This window comes from Halictus rubicundus, chromosome 13, assembly GCF_050948215.1.
Source record: "Halictus rubicundus isolate RS-2024b chromosome 13, iyHalRubi1_principal, whole genome shotgun sequence".
Lineage (NCBI taxonomy): Eukaryota > Metazoa > Arthropoda > Insecta > Hymenoptera > Halictidae > Halictus > Halictus rubicundus.
The window spans coordinates 8,515,359-8,534,586 of NC_135161.1; the positions used below are offsets into that span (position 1 = coordinate 8,515,359).

The 19,228-nt window shown below is 45.9% G+C and overlaps 1 protein-coding gene and 1 long non-coding RNA gene across 2 annotated transcripts in view; one reads left to right on the forward strand and one right to left on the reverse strand.

Annotated features, from left to right (window-relative positions):
- The first annotated feature begins 466 nt into the window (after positions 1 to 466).
- Positions 467 to 9,576, forward strand: LOC143360712 (uncharacterized). The gene is made up of 2 exons (XR_013083322.1): positions 467 to 2,581; positions 2,903 to 9,576. It is a non-coding gene; the product is annotated as an uncharacterized LOC143360712 (long non-coding RNA).
- Galphas (G protein alpha s subunit) overlaps positions 8,783 to 19,228 on the reverse strand; it is a 37,954-nt gene continuing 27,508 nt past the window's right edge. Inside the window, exons 6-10 of the mRNA XM_076799797.1 lie at positions 13,546 to 13,600; positions 13,395 to 13,468; positions 12,033 to 12,212; positions 11,660 to 11,864; positions 8,783 to 10,831 (exon numbers count right to left, since the gene is read on the reverse strand). Coding sequence (XP_076655912.1) covers positions 10,685 to 10,831; positions 11,660 to 11,864; positions 12,033 to 12,212; positions 13,395 to 13,468; positions 13,546 to 13,600 — 661 coding nt within the window. The 3' untranslated portion in view covers positions 8,783 to 10,684. The remainder of the gene's footprint in view (positions 10,832 to 11,659; positions 11,865 to 12,032; positions 12,213 to 13,394; positions 13,469 to 13,545; positions 13,601 to 19,228) is intronic.

Sequence of the window (19,228 nt, forward strand, 5' to 3'; positions counted from 1 at the left end):
TAGAATTTACTAAATGATTTTTCTTTAATTACACATAATAATTTATACACATTTCTCGAAATCAATAGTAAACGACTAAAGTTATACAGTGTACAAATCATACCATTTCTCTCTCTCTCTCTCTCTCTCTCTCTCTCTCTCTCCCTCTCTCTGCATTCAGATAAATCAGAGTACGTGCATTCCTCTGCTCTTCTCTCAAATAGTGTGCGCGGTTCGTCTCGAACCACATTATCTCCCATTAATTATACGCTAAACTGAATCGATTTAATCAGCATTAGATTCATGAAAACATTTTATAGTTTCTTGGTTTCATTATTTTTTTTTTTCTTCATCATATTCAGACAGTCATCACAGAATGAGAATGAAATATTTTTCTTCTTACTTCTTGTAATCTAAAAACACATTTACAATCGTTCGTCTCTTTCGCGCTCTCTCACGCATACTCTCGCATTCTCTCTCTCTCACTCTCTCTCGCTCTCGCTCTCTCTCTCTTTGGCGCACTCTTGGCTCACATACGCGCATAGTCGGTTTTCTCGACTGCATTTAACTCGGTAAATCATATTTATATAATATATATATAATATATATAACATATATATAATATATATATTTATTCATGTATTTTTATGTATATCAATTTATCATATACACTACATAATCCGCCCCACGATTCTCGCTTTTAATAGCGACTGAACGATCACGTCCGATCAATACTCTCGTTCGCCTATTATTCTTCTAATTAAACTCATCTCTCTCTTTCTTTCGCTCCCTCTCTCTCTCTCTCTCTCTCTCTCGTTTGATTGCATCGTACGCAACGTGACAGCGTGTGTGTATGTGTTTGTGTGTGTGTGCGTGTGTATGTTGACTTTTAGTTATTGTGCACTTTGGAAACGTTCTAAGTCTTTTTCGGGTAAAGAAACAACGAAAGAAGAGAAAAAACGAGATAAACAAACGGAGAAAGTCGAGACACGCGAGACCGTGGGGCGGGCAACATTAATTTTTCATTTCCTAACAGAGTTTCTCGAGTTCCGTTATTATTATTTATTATTAATAATATTATTATTATTATTCATTTACATCACGTATAGATCTGTCCTCTCTCGACTTCCCCCACCGTTTTAAACGCTAATTCGTCGAGCGTTAATTTGTTAATGCTCGACCACGGTTCTTCCTTGACATTTCTCTTTTCTTTTTGATAATAAACTCCAACCCCCTTTTTCCCCCGCCCCCCTCTCCCTCTCTCTCTTTCGAGTCATTTGCTAAACATACTTTCTAAGTGACACGCAACAACGAGTTTCTTATGATTTATTAAATGGGGGAGAGAACCACGGGCCTTGGGTGGTGGAGGACGTTTAATTAATTGACGAGCCGAAGAGAGAGACAGAGAGAGAGGGGGAGAGTAAGAGAGAACCGTTTTCTCTCTCAGTTTCTCTTCCCCCATCGGACTATTACATGTGGAAAATACATTTACACGCGAACAGTTTGAGTCGGAGCGATCTCGCGCACGTTTCCCTTGCTACTTCCTGTTTTTTCGAGCGACTTCCGGTCGGCCATCTTGCCCTCGGTGTCCACCGCCCTCCAAATCGCCTCTGTTCGGCAGCCACTTTGTTCGCTTGTCGCTAATTTGTTAAACAATACGTGGCTCTCACCTTTCGAGGTGAGTCTGGCCATTTTTATAAAAAATGGCCACCATTTTTATGAAAAATGGCCACGAAGCGTCTGCTTAGGATACGCTGGTTCTCTCGTCGAACCTTAAACTCTATGTCAGACATGGGCAACGTGCTTTTGCCCGTGGGAGCAAACAGTGTTATAGGAAGAGACACGTATATTTCACTGTCCCCTTCTTCTGCAGATTGCCCCGAGTGGGCGTGGTTCAGTTGCCCCCCGACTTCTACGGAGCCAGAGGTCAGTGCCCCACGGGGCAATCTCTGCCCATGCCTGCTCCAAGTCTTTCTTGCTCGGAGCAAACTGGCCCAGCTCGCGAACCGAACTCGCGAGGGCCATTTCCTCCGATTGAGGATCGAGGGCTTTCGAACGCGATTTGGATCCCGGCGAACATGATCCGAGGATTGGAAAGGTGTTCAAATAGCACTAATCGTCGTACAGGCATGGACAATGAGCACTCTTTGCCCTTGGAGCGTCTCAGATTGCCCCTGGGAGCGATGCTTTAGGAAACATCAGAGAAAAAGATAGAAGATCGTCCTTTTTTCTTTGTCTGTGTGTAGATTGGCTAGAGTGGGCGTGGTCTCGGTGCTCCAAATTCAAAGAGAGCCAAAAATAAGTGCGTTTTGCCCCGAAAAGCTCTAGATTGCCCCCAGGAGCGACACCTCAAGAACAATCAGAGAAAAAGGTGGAAGATCGTCTTTTTTCCTTTTTCTCTGTGTAGAGTCGCTCAGGTGGGCGTGGTCTCGGTGCTCCAAGTTCAAAGAGAGCCACAAATAAGTGCGTTTTGGCCCGAAGAGCTCTACATTGTCCCCGAGAGCGACGCCTCAGGGGAAATAAGAGGAAAAGGTGGAGGATCGTCTTTTCTCCTTTTTCTCTGTGTAGAGTGTCTCAAGTGGGCGTGGTCTCGGTGCTCCAAGTTCAAAGAGAGCCACAAATAAGTTCGTTTTGTCCCGAAAAGCTCTAGATTGCCCCCAGGAGCGATGCTTTAGGAAACATCAGAGGAAAAGGTGGAATATGGTCTTTTCTCCTGTTTCTCCGAGTAGGGTGGCTAAAGTGGGCGTGGTCTCGCAGCTCCAAGTTCAAAGAGAGCTACAAATAAGTGCGTTTTGCCCCGAAGAGCTCTGCATTGCCCCCTGGAGCGACGCCTCAGGGAAAATTAGAGGAAAAGGTGGAAGATCGTCTTTTTTCTTTTTCTCTGCGTAGGATGTCCCAAGAGGGTGTGGTCTCGGTGCCCCAGGGGGCAATCTCCGCCCACGCCTGCCGTTCGTTCATTTTCATCCGAGCGATCTCACGTTCGAGACAGAGGATCCTGAAGACAATCTGTGAGCACAGGTTTAAGATCCGATTAAGAGGAGGAGTGACTGAATTTTCGGACCGATCAAATTTGTTTATACCTTACAGCAACAAAAATGAGCACGTGACCAACACCCACCGAGCAGATCACAATTCCTACGTTAGCTACCAATGTTCAGCTGTGCCATCGCTGGCACACAATTCCGGACGAGTAGACTCGTGCAGGTTAATTGACGCGACGTAAGACCGTCCCGAGACTGTCCAATCAACGGCGACCTTGAATCCTCGACGAAACACGGAGAGAACCAACGGAAACAATCGACAAATAGAGAAGTACATGAGAAAGGCACGATCCACAATCGGGAGACATCCGGAATCACCGATATGATCGCGGACGTTACAGATCGAAGATACAAATGGAACTTATTGCCAGTCCGCGACTCGAAATTCTACGAGGACCGAGTGAAGAAGAGAGGTGCCAGTTGGTTCGCTGATTAGCGAAGTTGCTGGTCGACAGGTGAGACAAATAGCTTTACGACGATCGCGCGTCGCTCATTTGCTGCAAGATTAATTACAAGAAAACACGATCCACAAAGTTTCAGAGAGAACGAGCCGAGATATATCGTCAATTAGAACTTTGTAATAACATCAACAGGATGACAAAGGGCTCGTCAATGTGTACAAGCCGGTGCACATCGTCGTAATGTACAGCCGTTTAAATACACATTGTTCATACGTATTTGGACAATTACGGTACACTTCCTTGGCAACTATAAAGTAATCAATTATTTGGAAAATTCTTTCAAGGAAACTATGTTCACTGGTCTTGTTTTATAGTGATTTCAAAAACATACACGTGAATGAATGATGTACAGGCGATGCTCGGGTCAACTGAGACCCTTATAATACATATAATAACTTCTTTCTTTCTTTCTTTTTTTAGCGATATTATTGCGTCTCATCGAATTTTATCCATCCATTCAATTTTATCGCTACAAGCTGTACAATCGGATGATGTTTTTTGAGAGACTGGGTCAGTATCGACCCACGATCCGAGAGTCGACATTCACGTAGACATTCACATTCATCTTGGACAATGGATACGCGATCGTCTAGCATCGTCTTATAATAAATAAAACATCGAATAATAGTTCACTCGAAAACGAACATATGCAAAAAGAATTACCATTGATTGCTCCGAAAGTGACGAGGACAATGACCAAATACTTACGAACAGCAGTGTGTATCTACGCATGCATACGGATCAAACGGAACGAGCCTAATTTCCCTCGGAACAGCAATTGCAGCAATATGCGAGCCACGATCGCGACAATAGTACGAACGAGACAGGTATGAACGATGATGACGATGAAGCAGCGGCGCGTACCGACGCCGACGATGACTAAAAACGACAATGACCACGCCGCGGTCGATGAAAGTCCGACTGTGTAAAGACAATCTCTCTCTCTTTTCTTCTGTTCTCATTATTTCTTTTTTTTTTCTTTTTTTATCGAATAACAGTGTAACGATAAGACGATCACAATAAATGACTCTGTATCCTTAACATAAACGCGAACACGGCGAGTTACGCGGGCACACCGCGCGTGTATACTTCTTGTAATTTTCTCAATTGTCCAGCTCGCGGACAATGTTCGAACGAGCGCAGAACCACACCGGACAGGTTTCTCGGTTTTTCTCTGGTACCGGTTTCACGCTCAGAGCGCTACGACGCCATAAATCTCTCTCTCTCTCTCTCTCTCTCTCTCTCTCTCTCTCTCTCTCTTTCGAACACTGAACACAAGGAGAAAGAAGTGTTCCGTACAAAATCGTGTACCGATATACGGGCTCGAAGCTTCCGTGTGTCTGCACGAACCTGCCGTTTGTTGTATTTACAAATCAAAATAATAATAATAATAATTACTTGCACCGCTCGGCTCTCACATGTACATATTCACATGCCTCTGGTACATTGTACGTACAAAGAAAAGGAAAACTTGTGCGATCGGCGTATATACACACACACACATACATATATGTATATACGTTTTGTAAACGGACTGCCGATTTTCATGCACCGTTCTCGCTCACGAAAATAAATTCAATTTTGTAAAGTATCCGAGCGATCGAAGAAAACGTAACTTCGGTGCGGCGTTTCGCATAAAAATCTGCAGTCCGGTAAATAATCGTGGCCACGCAAATCGTTCGGTGAATCGTTATTATATAAGTCGGTCTCTCGCCTGGTACGTCGACGGGACTCGCAATTCTGAATTTCAACCCTGCAGTCATGCAAGGATCCGCTGCGTGCCGATTTTTCTTGATGGACGCTCGACAGCGGACCAAATAATTGCAAATACGAGAGTTCCTGAATCTCTGTCGAACAAACGCACGGTGTAGGCTTGAAGTAGACAGTTGAAAGTATTTTGGGTGATTTTTGTAGAATTTTCGAGCAACGGAGTGTGCCTCTGCAGGGTCGATTTCCGCGTTCCGGTGGCCGAGAGCGACAGTATCGTTTCCAGCCGCGTTCTAACGCACGCGTAATCGGTAAAGGCGATACTGCGACGATGTTAGGTGACAGAAGTATCGAAACGGAGAATGGCCAAACGATTTCACGTGACGCCGCAACCCTAAGCGCACCGTTCCACCGTTTTCCGGTGGGACGTAGCGGTCTCTATCGCGAAAGAAGCCCTCGGAGGAGAGAGAAACGAAAAGAAAACGTGTGAGAACATCGTACCCCTTCCACACACGCGCTGGCATACACGAGAAACGATTTTCCATAGGGGGCGTGCCCCGTAAGCACCCCCGCGAGCCGTTCCCCAGCTTCAAATAAAACCGCTTCCTGTTCGCATGATCTTATTTTTAGCCGTCGACCGGTCAAGTTTGCGTGGGAATTTACAGGACACCCTGTATATATATATACATATATCTGTGTGCTGGGTGAACAATTAATTCACGGAAGTTTCATCGACAGTTAATAATACTCTCTTTCTCTACACATCCATGCAATTCTTCTATCTTCCACCCCCTCCCCTCCTCTCTCACTCACTCTCTCTCTCTCTCTCTCTCTCTCTCTCTCTCTCTCTCTCTCTCTCTCTCTCTCTCTCTCTCTCTCGCTCTTGTTACAAGTTGCACAGTAAAAATAACACCTCGCAACGCGTATAAATATTATGGCTTGCCGGTTATGTGATTAGTACGATAGGTATACATATAGATGTACGCACACGGGCCCCATTACACATTGATATTACACGAGAGTACATTTACGAGGGTGGCGGGACTCGTGTCGTCGCGAGAATACGAATCCGTCGACGTACGATCCTCGAGAATGACCACGTTGATACCCTTTTCTCTTCTTACCACCATAATTTTTCTGACACACAACCGTGCCGAGGACACGCGAACGTGTCTCTCGCACTCTCTCTCTCTCTCTCTCTCTCTCTCTCTCTCTCTCTCTCTTCGACAGAGAAAGAAGGATCCTCTCGAGCGCGCGAATAAAAAGTCGATCAAACGAAAGGAGAAAGAACCTGTTGCACATTCTGCTCGGCGAAGTCTAATTTACAAAATAGAATAGGTATATGTATATATGTATATATATATGTATATATATATAGATGTATGTATATACTGTACAAATGACTGTATTCGCCTAGTCGCTTTTACCTACTTAGTCGAAGAAAATTGTGCCCATCTCTGGTCTAAACGTGAACACAGGAAACGCAACGGCTAGATCGTTAATTGAATCGAGGAACGTTCCGCGAGCACACACACACTCTTCCTCCCGCCGCTCGCATGATCATTGTCACCAGACTGCGGATCACATGCGCATTTATGATACAAATAACAATTTAAGGCGATTGACAGATTAAAGAAACTTAACAAATTAGTTTCAGCCTATTCGAATCTTCAACGGAAGATGAACATTCCTGTTCGGCTCCTGTTCATCGTAGTCAATGCAAATGGAGCTTTGTGTACATTCATATTTTATAGTAACTTTGGTTTTACGAAGAATTTAGTTCTGTCTCCTGGTACACTTCTTCAGGTGAATAAGGCTGTTTGATGTTTCCTTGCAAATTGGGACCGCACAGATTTTTCTTAACACTAGGGTTACGGAGCACTGAAAGTGGCTATTTATGTGTCCAAATGTTTATATATACGCAAAGAAATAAATTTGTTGAATAGTTCCTCATCTCAATAACCAAAATTATATTAGAACCATAAGCCCAGTATTAATAATCTGCTTCCTTGGATTCAATAAAGTACCGGTACCATAAATGCGCAAAGATCCGCAGCTTAATGACAGTACTACTGCGCCCAACAATTGCAACAGTTTGAAAACAAATAAATCAGCGAACTGAAGATATTTCAAAACATACTTCAGTGATTTCTGAGGACTTTCTGTTTTACAAATTACTGTGTCTAAATATCCACGGCAGAGTGACAATTTTTGTGATAATTTAGTCTTTAGACGTTGCGATTTTTGACGCACTAGCGAGGACAAGCGTTCGAGAGAGAAGCGAAAATGAAAGAGCGATCGAATTTTATAGGAAACGTCTGGGAGCAGGACAATAACAGGATAGCAAGACCGGAGTGCCCCCAAAATACGGTCGTGTCGCAGAAACCTTCGGAAACCTGGTTTCTTCGTTTTTCCTATCGGGAAAGTAAATGTCGCGTGTGATCTATCGATCCGCGGTTTGATCCAGCAGCTTCTCGGTGCGAGTCTACGTTTTACGCGCGCACACAGCGAGAGAAAGAATACTTCCCGAATATCACTCTAATAAATAGACTACGGATCTTTATAGAAAATAAAAATTGTTGCGAGACAACCGGTAGCCATTTACAAGCTGTGTTCTTTCTTAAATAATTCTAACAAGCTGAAAATCAAAGACATCAGCATTTTTAAATTCTTTTTGTTCTTCTTTTGTTTTAAATTGCACCAACTCATTTTTCTCACAAATGCATAAAATCCGCAGTTTACCAATAAACATTTTACAATAGGTAGAGCGCAGCAAAATTTTAACACTTCGGTACATCAAAAAGAGCTTCACATCGAGTAAAATTAATTTTCCTTCTACTTCAATATTCATAAAAATGTTGTTTTAAGATCCTCAGTCTATTCACAGAAATGGATATTAATATCCAAGTGTTGATAAAATTCCAGTAAATAAATTATTGCGTTAAGAAATCAAGTCTCGAAGCTTCTCCTAAAAATGACCAAACACGATTCGAAGTCCTGAAGATCCCGCCTCATGGGGTTGGAACGTCTTATGGGGTGGTGGCCTTTTTCTCTCGGTGTGTGTGTGTGTGTATTTATGTGTGTGTACCGGAAACAGTCGAAAGAAAGCGACGAGCGTGTAGACGATCACGTCGCGAATATTCGATGGGGAAACTCGATGGTGTAATTTGCGATATACAGGGTGTCCAAACGGCGTCGTCGTGAATGAATCGAATTGCACAGACACAGTGGCGAGCGCGCGCGCGTGCACGCGGGTCCGAGGGGATTTCTTTCCGCGCGCCCTTCGTCAGCCCTTTGCCCCCGAGAATTTTTGTACACGAATTTCGTAGTGTGTCGTTCATTATTTTTATATAGTTATGTATATATTCCCCCGGGACACGAAAGCATTCGTTCGGAATAAACGAGAGACGCGGGATACTTTACATTACGAAGTCGAATAAATAAGCAACATATTATACCTCTGTATGTTTTATAACATTTACATTGACATACTTTGATTGTAAAGTTTGGAGCCTAAACGCTAGTCAAAAAGTGTACGTGTAAAACGAATTTTTGTTTCTCTCTTCTAGTATTTTTTTTTCTTTTCCTCTCCCTCTCTCTCTCTCTCTCTTTCTTTCACACACACATACAAAACACGCATACATAGATACATTCGCACGTACACACGCAGATTCTCTCTTCCTTTCTTTCCCTCTTTCAACGTGGCACATCTCTTGCACAGTTCAGGATTTACATACGTAAACATTATCCTACGACGACAGTGTGTGTGTGTGTGTTTGCTTGTTTGTTGTTGTTCTGTTTATGGTTCTGTATATGTGATAGTGTGTCCGTGTAGATGCGTGTGTGTGCCTAAGTACACGAATTCGAACGTATTCTCGAAAAATGGAAAAAAGAAACGAAGAAGAAGAAGAAGAAGAAGAAGAAGAAGAATCGGTAAAAACGATAATCGTAAAAGTGAGAGGAATCTCGATCCATCGGGAAAACGCACATAAAAACATGAATCTGTGGACGGTCACCCTGTACATATTTGATACATAGTTATATAATTAAAACGCTCTTCGAAATACTGTAAAATCTCACAAAATACTCTTCTTGTAAAAAGGTGCGGCTGAGACTCCTACGGGTCGGGCCAATGCGATTTAAAAGTCGAGATTCGGAAGTCGAGGGAAATTAATTCGTTCGCGGAAATACACGGAGAGAGATCGTAATCAAAAAATGGCGATTGGGGGACGGGGCGAGAAGGAGGAGGAGACGGTATGGGACAATATGGGACCATATAGGACAGTTGTTTCTCGGTTTACGGGGGAGGAAGTGGACACGGGGAAGAAATCATAGAGATTCGAAGAACCGAGTACGAGAACTGAAACGGTAAAAGAATGTGAAGAAAAGGGAAAAGAAAAAAGAATGAGAAGAAACGTTCAAAGAGGGGACTTTTCATCGGAGAAAATTGCCTAAGTCTTCAGGAAACGCTGTTAACGCTTACAATCCCGATCGCGACAATCCAAAAAAAAAGAAGAGACCGCGCCGACGAGTGTGCCAGACACGAGGGAACAGAGCCGGCGCGCGTTACTCGATAGCGCACCATCCATTCGTTTGCACTCTTATCAACGAATTGATGCGTAAGAAAAATAAAATTAACGAGGTAATCGGTAAAATTGCACGTGTTTCTCAGCGACGAACATTGTACACCGTATCGCGCGCGGTTCGTACCAGTCGCGCTTCCCTCCGTACCGTCACGTTACAGTCGATTAGAACGTCGATCTCCTCCGCTGCTCCGGACGGTCTCGTCCGTCGGGCTGCGACGGTACAAAGAGAAGAAGACTGCGAACGTTTTGTGTTCCCCTTTCAGCACACCCTCGCCGAGCCTGAAACGGGAGAGTCAGTCGATCAGCGATTGAAACGGAAAAAAAGGAAAGTGGGGGGAATAGGGGAGGGGGTATGGGAGAAAAGAAGATGTTGTCTGTCGTAGACGATCGGTAACGATAGTAGAATGCTTTGAGGGGCGTTTGCTTGTACACCAATGACGTTAGTAAAGCGATTTTCTGTGCAAAAAAGAGACGCTGTTCTCCGCAAGCGAGACAGATGTACCCCCCTGGAACCTCCGGAGACCCTCATCAACGTTCCCTCCTCGGGTCACCGTTCCGTCGAGGAAGAGCGAAGATCGACGGTTAGTTGTATGCGTGTTTGTCATCGTCTCTGTCCTTAAGTCTTCTCCGTCGTCTTTTGTCGTCGTCGTCGTTGCTGTCAATAGTAGTCGTTCGTCGATCGCGTCGCGCGTCGTCTCGCGATCCTCTCCAACACGGATCCATATCGATCGGCACCCGGACCGGTACCGGACCGGGTCCGGCGCGACCCGTCGCGAACCACGCGACAACGCGTTTTTCAGATCACCCACTGCACGAGCCGCTCGACTCGCACGATCGGCTCGAGACCGAGCGTTATCGTGACTCCGGTGGTGCGAACCGCTGCTGACAGGACACGTCCGCAGGAACGAAGTCACAAGAGCTCGTACTGGCGCAAGTGCATACGCTGGATGATGTCCCGGCAATCGTTGAACACCCGCTTGATGTTCTCCGTGTCGACGGCGCATGTGAAGTGCGGATAACAATAGTGCTTGCCGTCCCCGCTCGCCGTGCTTATACGCTGAAAAAGAAAAACAGAGCACCAGGATAAGGTTAAACGTCCCTCTCTCTCCGATGGTACAACGATGATCGACCCGCTAACCGACTCAGCTTACTCGCTATTGTCCTGATGCGGTTCTTTTTCTCTTGGCTATGACCAATTATTCTAGCTCTTGTGTTGTAGGGGTTGACAGGGGATTTACTGTTGGTTGGACGCGTGTTTTGTAACGGAGAAAATAACTCGCTGCTTGCTATCGTTTTACCGTGGTTCTTTTCCTTTCGAATTTGATTTTGACCAATTATTCTAGCTCTTGTGTCGTAGGGGTTCTCAAGGGATTTACAGAACTGTTTTGCGTAACAGAACATTTCTCAGAGTATGGTTGGATGTGTAATTTGTAATAAAGAAAGTAACTCCCTGCTCGCTATTAACTTGCTGCGGTTCTTCTCCTTCTGAATTTGATTTTGACCAATTATTCTAGCTCTTGTGTTGTGATTTCTAGCTCTTCTTTTTTGGGATTTACAGAACTGTTTTGGGCAGTAGAGAATTTCTCAAAGTATGGTTGAACATTTGATTTGTAATAGAGAAAGTAACTCCCTGTTCGCTATTGTCTTGCCGCGGTTCTTTCCCTTTTGGATTTGATTTTTATTCTGGTTCTCGTTGTGAGAGTTGTTTTGGAGTGGATCGGGGTTAACAAAACAATTTTGAGTGGTTGGGAATTTTCTGCTGAACATCGTTCTAGGTGTACGAGACTTGTTCTAAGGGGGTGATGTTGACGTGGCCGAACAATAGCGGCGTCGTTTGTGGAAAACGAGTTTGCAGGAGGTGTTCCGATCCTATTGTCTCGCTTACCAGAAACTCGTCCCTAATGAAGTACTTGGCCCTTATGACGTCAGGAGGTTCCGAGGTGTCTGCGGGAACGCCGGGTTCGTCCGGCGTCTGGTACCGCGAGAACTCTGGGAAATAGTCCGCTAATTTGTGCTTGCCTGCTTTCACCTTCTCCGCTAACAGATCCTGTTTGTTTAAAAATAAGATTACGGAAATTGTGCGGAGCCACCTGCAACAGAAACGAGACGCTGGTCAAACACAGGAACCCTTCACGAATCGTAACACCGTTCAACCCTTTTTGCTACCAACTGATCGATGTAATCACTTAATAACTATTTTGATAGCAAAAGAGATGGAGACGCGTTACTCTTATCGGCGATTAGGAAGTTTATGTTACCGATTGTTCCAAATGCTTTTGAAGAGATCGAGACTCTCTCTGAGTCGGAGCTTCGTCGGGTCCTCCCTGAGTACCATGTTATAACTACTGCACGCCGTTACGAATATGATTGCCGTTACGTCGTTGAAGCACTGTATCCACTTTCTCCTCTCGTCCCTCTGGCCACCGACATCGAACATACTGCAATCATCGATACGATCATTTCTCCTTCGATCCACGAACCCGTCACGGTGTACACACGTGAGCCGTTCACGGGCCGAATCGATAAATATGGTACAAACAATAATTGAACGTTAGGTTCTTGCATATGAAACGTCCTATGTTTCGACAGCTAAAGTAACTTGATAAACCACTAGCTCACCCCCAAAGGGTTGAAATCGATTAATAAATTTTCGTTCGGCTTCCCCGCAATCGACTAATAAAAAACAGTTATTTTCGGAGCGTTTCTCTCTCTCTCTCTCTCTCTTTCTCTCTATTTCTCTCGGAGGATAAAAAGACTGCAGGGCCCGTTCGACCCCGGCACACACGTGAGCCGTTCACGGGCCGAATCGATAAATATGGTACAAACAATAATTGAACGTTAGGTTCTTGCATATGAAACGTCCTATGTTTCGACAGCTAAAGTAACTTGATAAACCACTAGCTCACCCCCAAAGGGTTGAAATCGATTAATAAATTTTCGTTCGGCTTTTCCGCAATCGACTAATAAAGAACAGTTATTTTCAGAGCGTATCAAGCCTCTTTTTCTCTCTTTCTCTCTATTTCTCTCGGAGGATAAAAAGACTGCAGGGCCCGTTCGACCCCGGTTCGTGGGGCAGCGAGTGCTAGAATCGATTCGATAATTTCTGCCAATAGAAAAACGTTGCTGCGAGGACAATGTGGAGCGGAGAATCCGAGTCCGTCGAGCGGACAGAAAAAAAAGGGGGAAATATAATAAAGTTGCGGAGGCGTTAACGCGGCTAACGGATTTCGCTGTGCATGCACACAGCGTGTTCACGTAAGTCGCCCGTTGTGTGTTACTGTTAATACACACAGAGAGACTACTACCCACCCTTGCACACCAACCAAACACACACTCCCGTACACATCTCCTACAACATTCACGCACACATACACATCCATACATACACACACGCAACCACATATATATACATATATATATATATATATACACACAGAAAAACACGCACAGAGAGAAGAGAGAACCGTAGGACACAGGCCGGGGATGAGACGCGCGTCGCTGCTTCGCGTTATATTTATCGTCGGCCGATGTTACTGTAATACGTCGGCTATATATAGTTAGACGACGCTGGAAAGCGACGAGAGAGAGCTATCGGCAGAGAGACACACACGGGGACTTACTGAAAGTTTACTTTGTCGACTTGAAACCGCGTCTCGAAGATACCGGACGTGAGGACGCGACACCTGAGGATGTCCTGCAAACAGATACACACGCGTCAACGGCCGTGAAACATGCCAATCGAAATTAATTATTGTAATCATTGCTGCTTACCTGCTCCGTGGGGGTGTAATCCGGTTGCTTAACAATCGCTACCTTATCTAGGAAACTGAAACAACAGAGAAAAAACACCGTTAATCAATCCATTCCTCGAGCATATTTCACACGGACATTATTATCGCGATGCTTTGGCGCATAACCGTGGCCCCTTGGAATTATTTTCTCTATACAGTGAGTTCACGATATATGTCACGGGTCTCGTCTTGTATCGTCCAGGAGACATGTTATCGTGTTATGTTTACACTCCTCGGCGTCCGAGGCTCCTCACGGGGTGTTCCCCGCGGTAGTGGGGATAATCCCGCGACGTTTACCGTCCAGGCCTTGGCGACATATATCGAGAAGTCACTGTATTTCTCAAGCTTTAATTCGCAACATTTCTAGTTATATCAAGACGTTATCAAGACATCTTGTAGACATTATTATGGCGAGGCTTTGATGAACCGTGGGCCCTCGGAATTATTTTCTCAACATTTCCCAAGCTTTAATTCGCAACATTTTTAGTTATATGATCATAATCAATTTTTAAATGACAGCTACACTGAAGCTTCTGGATTCCTATCATTAATCTTTCGAGTCAAAAAACAAAGAGGGGTCACTGCAATGACCTCTTCCGGCAGAATCGCACAGAAATGATCACGGGCGGGAAAAATGTCCAGTGATCAATTGTTCTATATATCGAGTTGGGTGAAAATTCAAAGTTCGGGGAAGAAGGGTTGGGAGTCTAATCGTCGGTGATCCCTGAGGAGAAAGGGGTTAGAGTTCTCCGGTCCAGGAGCGGAAGAGAGTTGCAGGATCTCCTTGGTGGCTGGCATCGCGAAACCGGCACGATAACACACACGTTGGAGGGCGGAAGTGGTTGGGTGAGTCGAAGGGTGGTTTTCTGTGAGGGCGAACGAACGGAGGGAGCAGAGGGAGGGGGACGGGAGAGGAGGAAGAGAGAGATATTTTCCTCTTGCTTCGAACTTCGGCCCCTTCTCTCTCTCTCTCTCTCTCTGTCCGTGTCTCACTCTCTCGGAGCGGAAGACCCTAGAAAGAAGAGGAAGAGCGAGATCCTCTATTCTCCTCTTGCTTCAGGCTTCGCCCTCTCTATCTCTCCGGGAGCGAAAGACCCTCCCCAGGCCGGTGTCTAGGGTGGATAGAGCGCACCAAGAGGGAAAATCGATCCCCCGTCGGTGTCCTATCCTAACCCCAACTCTCGCCCTCTCGGCCTCGCCGGGTATGCCTCTCTGGCACCCAGTTTCCAATCCGGGTCATGGGTCACTGCCACCGTTGCTCGCCATCAATCGTACGTACAGACTCTCTGTACAGGCCCTCCCTCCTCTCTCTCTCTTCTCGTGCAGGTATGTATGAGAAAGCGAGCGAGCAAGTAAGCCCAGGGGGTTGGTTTGTTGTGTATAGGTGCGACGAGAACCAACCCCCTGGGCAGGGGCGGGTCGGTCGGGGTCTCTCTTCTCTTCTCTCTTCTACCTCTCTTTCTCTCTCTTCGCTTTGACACCAGTGCCGTTGCTCAGGCCTTCCACAGTCGGTTGACGGCGGGTAATATATTTACAGGTCGGTGGTATACGGCGATACGGGGTTTCGACCCGGGAACGATCATTTCCATGCGAAATCCTCGATCTCTCTACAGCTTTTTTCTAGGATCTTTCTGCATGATCGTTTACAAATTTTTTAGTGTTTCGAGCGAGCGAAGGGTTAATAATTTGACCGGTTCAAAGTGAGACTCGAGCCCTTATTTGTTCGGCAGTTAGCGAGGTTTGGGTCCACGCGGCCTCCATTTTGCCGTCGACCGTGCTCTGCGGTAGAGTGTTTGATGTGGAGCGAGATTGGGGTGGTTAGGGGTAGCTCAGGCTGGATAGGGCTAACGAGAGATAACTGGCAGCGTATAGGGATGGTTCTGGAGCCTGGCTACACACACATATCTGGCGGCGTATTCTTACGGAGTTCCTAGAGCCGTTCCAATCGACCCATGGAATCTGCTGAATACAGTGGTTTCTCGATATTTCTCGACAACACGGGTCTTGCCAGCGACATATATCGTCCAGGAGATTCTATTAGATAGTAGAGATTATTAGATAGGAGATCTCTCGAGTTGCGAGGCCCCTCACGGGGTATGCCCCCGCGGTAGTGGGGATAGTTCAGCGACTTTTATCTGCCAGTTATTTGCGACACATATCGAGAAAAGATCTTCTTAATTCCCCTTTAATTAAAATAGAATTCTATCTAACTGTCAATATTTATCCATTCGGGAATGAAATACGAATTTACCTTTTTCCCGCTAGTAAATTACAAACGAGAAGTCGTTAATCGTTGTAGCCGTGAAATATAGTGCAAGGGGTTAATTAGAACGCAGGGGTAGGGAGAGCTTGCCAGGTCTAACCGGAGCTAAACGAGACTAGTTCGAGGCATCTGCAACTAATTAGAAGTGTCGAAAAGATCGTCTAGATCCAGCCAGAGAACCCAGGGATCCATACCGACCATTTCGCAAGACAGTTTTTCCAAGGACACCCGCTTTGTTCGAACGCTGAACCTCGCTTTGAACCCGACAGAGATTCCTCCGGTGGCAAGGTGGTGGAAACCGCAAGCCGGCAATTAAGCTCGCCTATCCCGAAAGGGTCGACGGGTAAGGAGCCGTCGAAATTGGTGGGCGGCTCGAGTAAATTTGCGAAACCGCGAATCGGCGAGATTGATTTTCGCTCGATGCCGGAGGACACCCGGCATATAAAGGACACGCGCGCGAATACGTGTGTGTATGCGCGCGTATGTCTGTGCATGTGTGTGTGTGTGTGTGTAGGCTCTCGCGGAGAAGGTAGGTCACGAAATTGGCGCGCTCAGACAGAAATGAGGTTATCGACCTCCGGAGAATTGAAAGAGGAAGGAGGTCGTGACCCAGTGGCGACAGCAGAACGATTTTCTCGTTATCGCGGCATGTAACGCCCGCGCGACCTTGGCAAGTCCCCCTCTCTTCCTCTCTTTGGTTTGTAACAACGTTACATCGAGCGAATAGGGTGTGTGCTACCTAACAGAGACCGTCCAGGTGTGTCGCACTGTCCGAAACCATTAACCGTTTATTCTCCTGATCGCCGACACGCGTCCGAACAATTAATTCCCTCGTTAAAACGCAGCGCCAGCTAGCGAGCGCGTTAACTGCCACGGAATTTACGAGCTCTCTCTCTCTCTCTCTCTCTCTCTCTCTCTTCCTCTCTCCCTCTCTCTCTACCTCCATCTTTGTCGAGTCTGTTATTGCTACCACCGTTGGGAACAGAACCACTTCGTTTGTTTTTTCTTTTTTCGTCCCGTAATTCGGTTTTGGTATCAAGGGTTACAATCGTTTAAAGCTTCCGTTCGACAGGGACCGTCCCTCGGAGTACGAACGAGGTCAAAGCGACTGCGAATCGACGGACTGTCGATTGCATAAGCCGAGAATCGAATTGTCCGGCAGATCCATTGTTTGGAGACTTTGATATTAGGAGGAGATCGTCGGGGTCTCTCCGAGTGCTGGGACAAAGTTTTCTAGCGGTGCTCTAAACCGATCCTCTTGCAGCGGAATTGGTTTCCATGGAGGAAATTAAGGGTTGAGGATTTTAGATGCTTTGGAAGGCTGAGGAGGCGTGGCTTCGTTGCTCACAATTTTTACTGAGCCGAGAAAGTGCTCCATGGGACAGTCTTTGCCCAGGAATTGTCTACGCATTGTGTTCTCTAAAAATCTAGGTGTAGAAAATCCTGTCTGCTGATTGTAGGTGTGGCCAGGCCTGAGGAGGCGTGGCTTCGTTACTCACAATTTTTACAGAGCCGAGAAAGTGTCACACGAAACACTCTTAGCCTATCAATAGTCTACAACCTGTATTTCCTACAAATCTAGATGTAGAAAATCCTGGTTTCTAATTGTAGGAGTTCGAGGAGGTGTGGCCAGTTCTAAGCAGGCGTGGCTTCAGTGCTCTTATGTTTCATAAACTTAAATGTCTATCTATGTCTGCCTAAATCCTACATTTTCTAAAATCTAATCCTGAAAAGCCTTGTTCTATCTTTGTAGGAGTTCGAGAAGGCGTGGCTTGACTTTAGGAGGCGTGGCTTCGTTGCTCACAATTTTCACGAAGCAAAGACAGTGTCCTGCGGAGCAACCTTTGTCCACGAATGATTTAAATTTGATATACCCTGTAATTCAACAAGACGACTTCCTCTCTACGAGTTATAGTGTAAAGTGGGCGTGACCTATGTTTAGGAGCAAGAAGCAGATTGAATCCTCTGGTTGGCAGGGTGGAAAACGTTCGCAATCACGGCGAGAATTTGATCGGGCGAAGCAGACCGAGCAGGATTGTTCGGCGAAGAAATGACTCCGACTGAGCCAACAATCGATAATCAGGCCCGTTGTTGTATCGCCCTCCCGTATTCTTGTCGAACAAATATTTATTCACGGCGCGCACAGTGACTCAAATTCGAGATATTTCGGGCCGGCTGTTTGTTGGCCCATATTCCTTTTATCTCGCGATACTGAACCGCGCGCGGCTCGCGCGTTCAACAAGCCTCGCGATTTCGCCACGATCTGTTTCGCGGATCGTTCTCTCCGACACTAGCAATTTTTCTCTCCTTCTTTTCTTCTCGAAGAGGAAGAAGAAAGAGAGAGAGAGAGAGAGAGAGAGAGAGATCCCACGTATTTTCTCCCGGTGAAAAGCATGTTTAGCAAACAGCCCGGCGAAATTACAGCGATCTCGCGCGTCCCTCTAACCCGCCGCACGCGAACGCCTCCGTTATATATCGGAACCGGTGCTCCCTAAAAATACGATGCGCTATTTCCATCGAACGGTTTCCTCGCTGCACAAGAGAGGACGGCCGAGAGAATCGAGGGAAAACAGAAAAAAGGGGAGAGAAAGAGAGGAGAGAGAGCCTGAAAAATTCACGCGAGCCTCGGCCAGGTGCAGTTAACCGAGGCGCGACCCGCTATCTCCAACATTTTTCCCTAGAAAACATCGACGCCAGGGAAAAAGGAGCCGCTCGATCGGCCAACGGGCCAGTTAATCGAACCCGAATCTTCCCCCTTTTAAAGCTTTGATCACTATTTTACCTGGCACTTCTTTCTTTTCGATTTTATACCCCGTACAAGTTTTTCTCTGCACACTGTGGAGTCTCCACTTGGAAAAACGTGGCTGTGCAGACACCTGCTGTCTGTTTGGTGGGCGTGGTTTCCACTGAGGAGGCGTGGCTTTGTTGCTCGCAATTTTTATGGAGTCCAGACAGCGTCCAATAGGATGATCTTTGTTCGCGATCAGCTCTTATTGATTTCTAAAAATCTAGAGTCGGGAAGTTCTGCTCTCCGTCAAGTAGGCGTGACCTGTTTTTAGGAGGCGTGGCTTCGTTGCTCACGATTTTGACAAAACCAGTAGGGGGACAATCTTTGTCTACTATCAATCTGAACCTTCTATTCCTTAAAGATCTAGTCCTGAAAATGTCTACCTTCGTCGGGATTCAAGGAGGTGTGGCTAGCCATGAGGGGGTGTGACCTGTTCTGAGGAGGCGTGGCTTCGTTGCTCACGCTTTTGACAAAACCAGGAGAGGAACAGTTATCTTTGTCTACTATCAATCTGAACCTTCTATTCCTTAAAAATCTAGTTCTGAAAAGTTCGTCGAGATTCAAGGAGGTGTGGCTAGCCATGGGGGGTGTGGCCTGTCCTAAGGAGGCGTG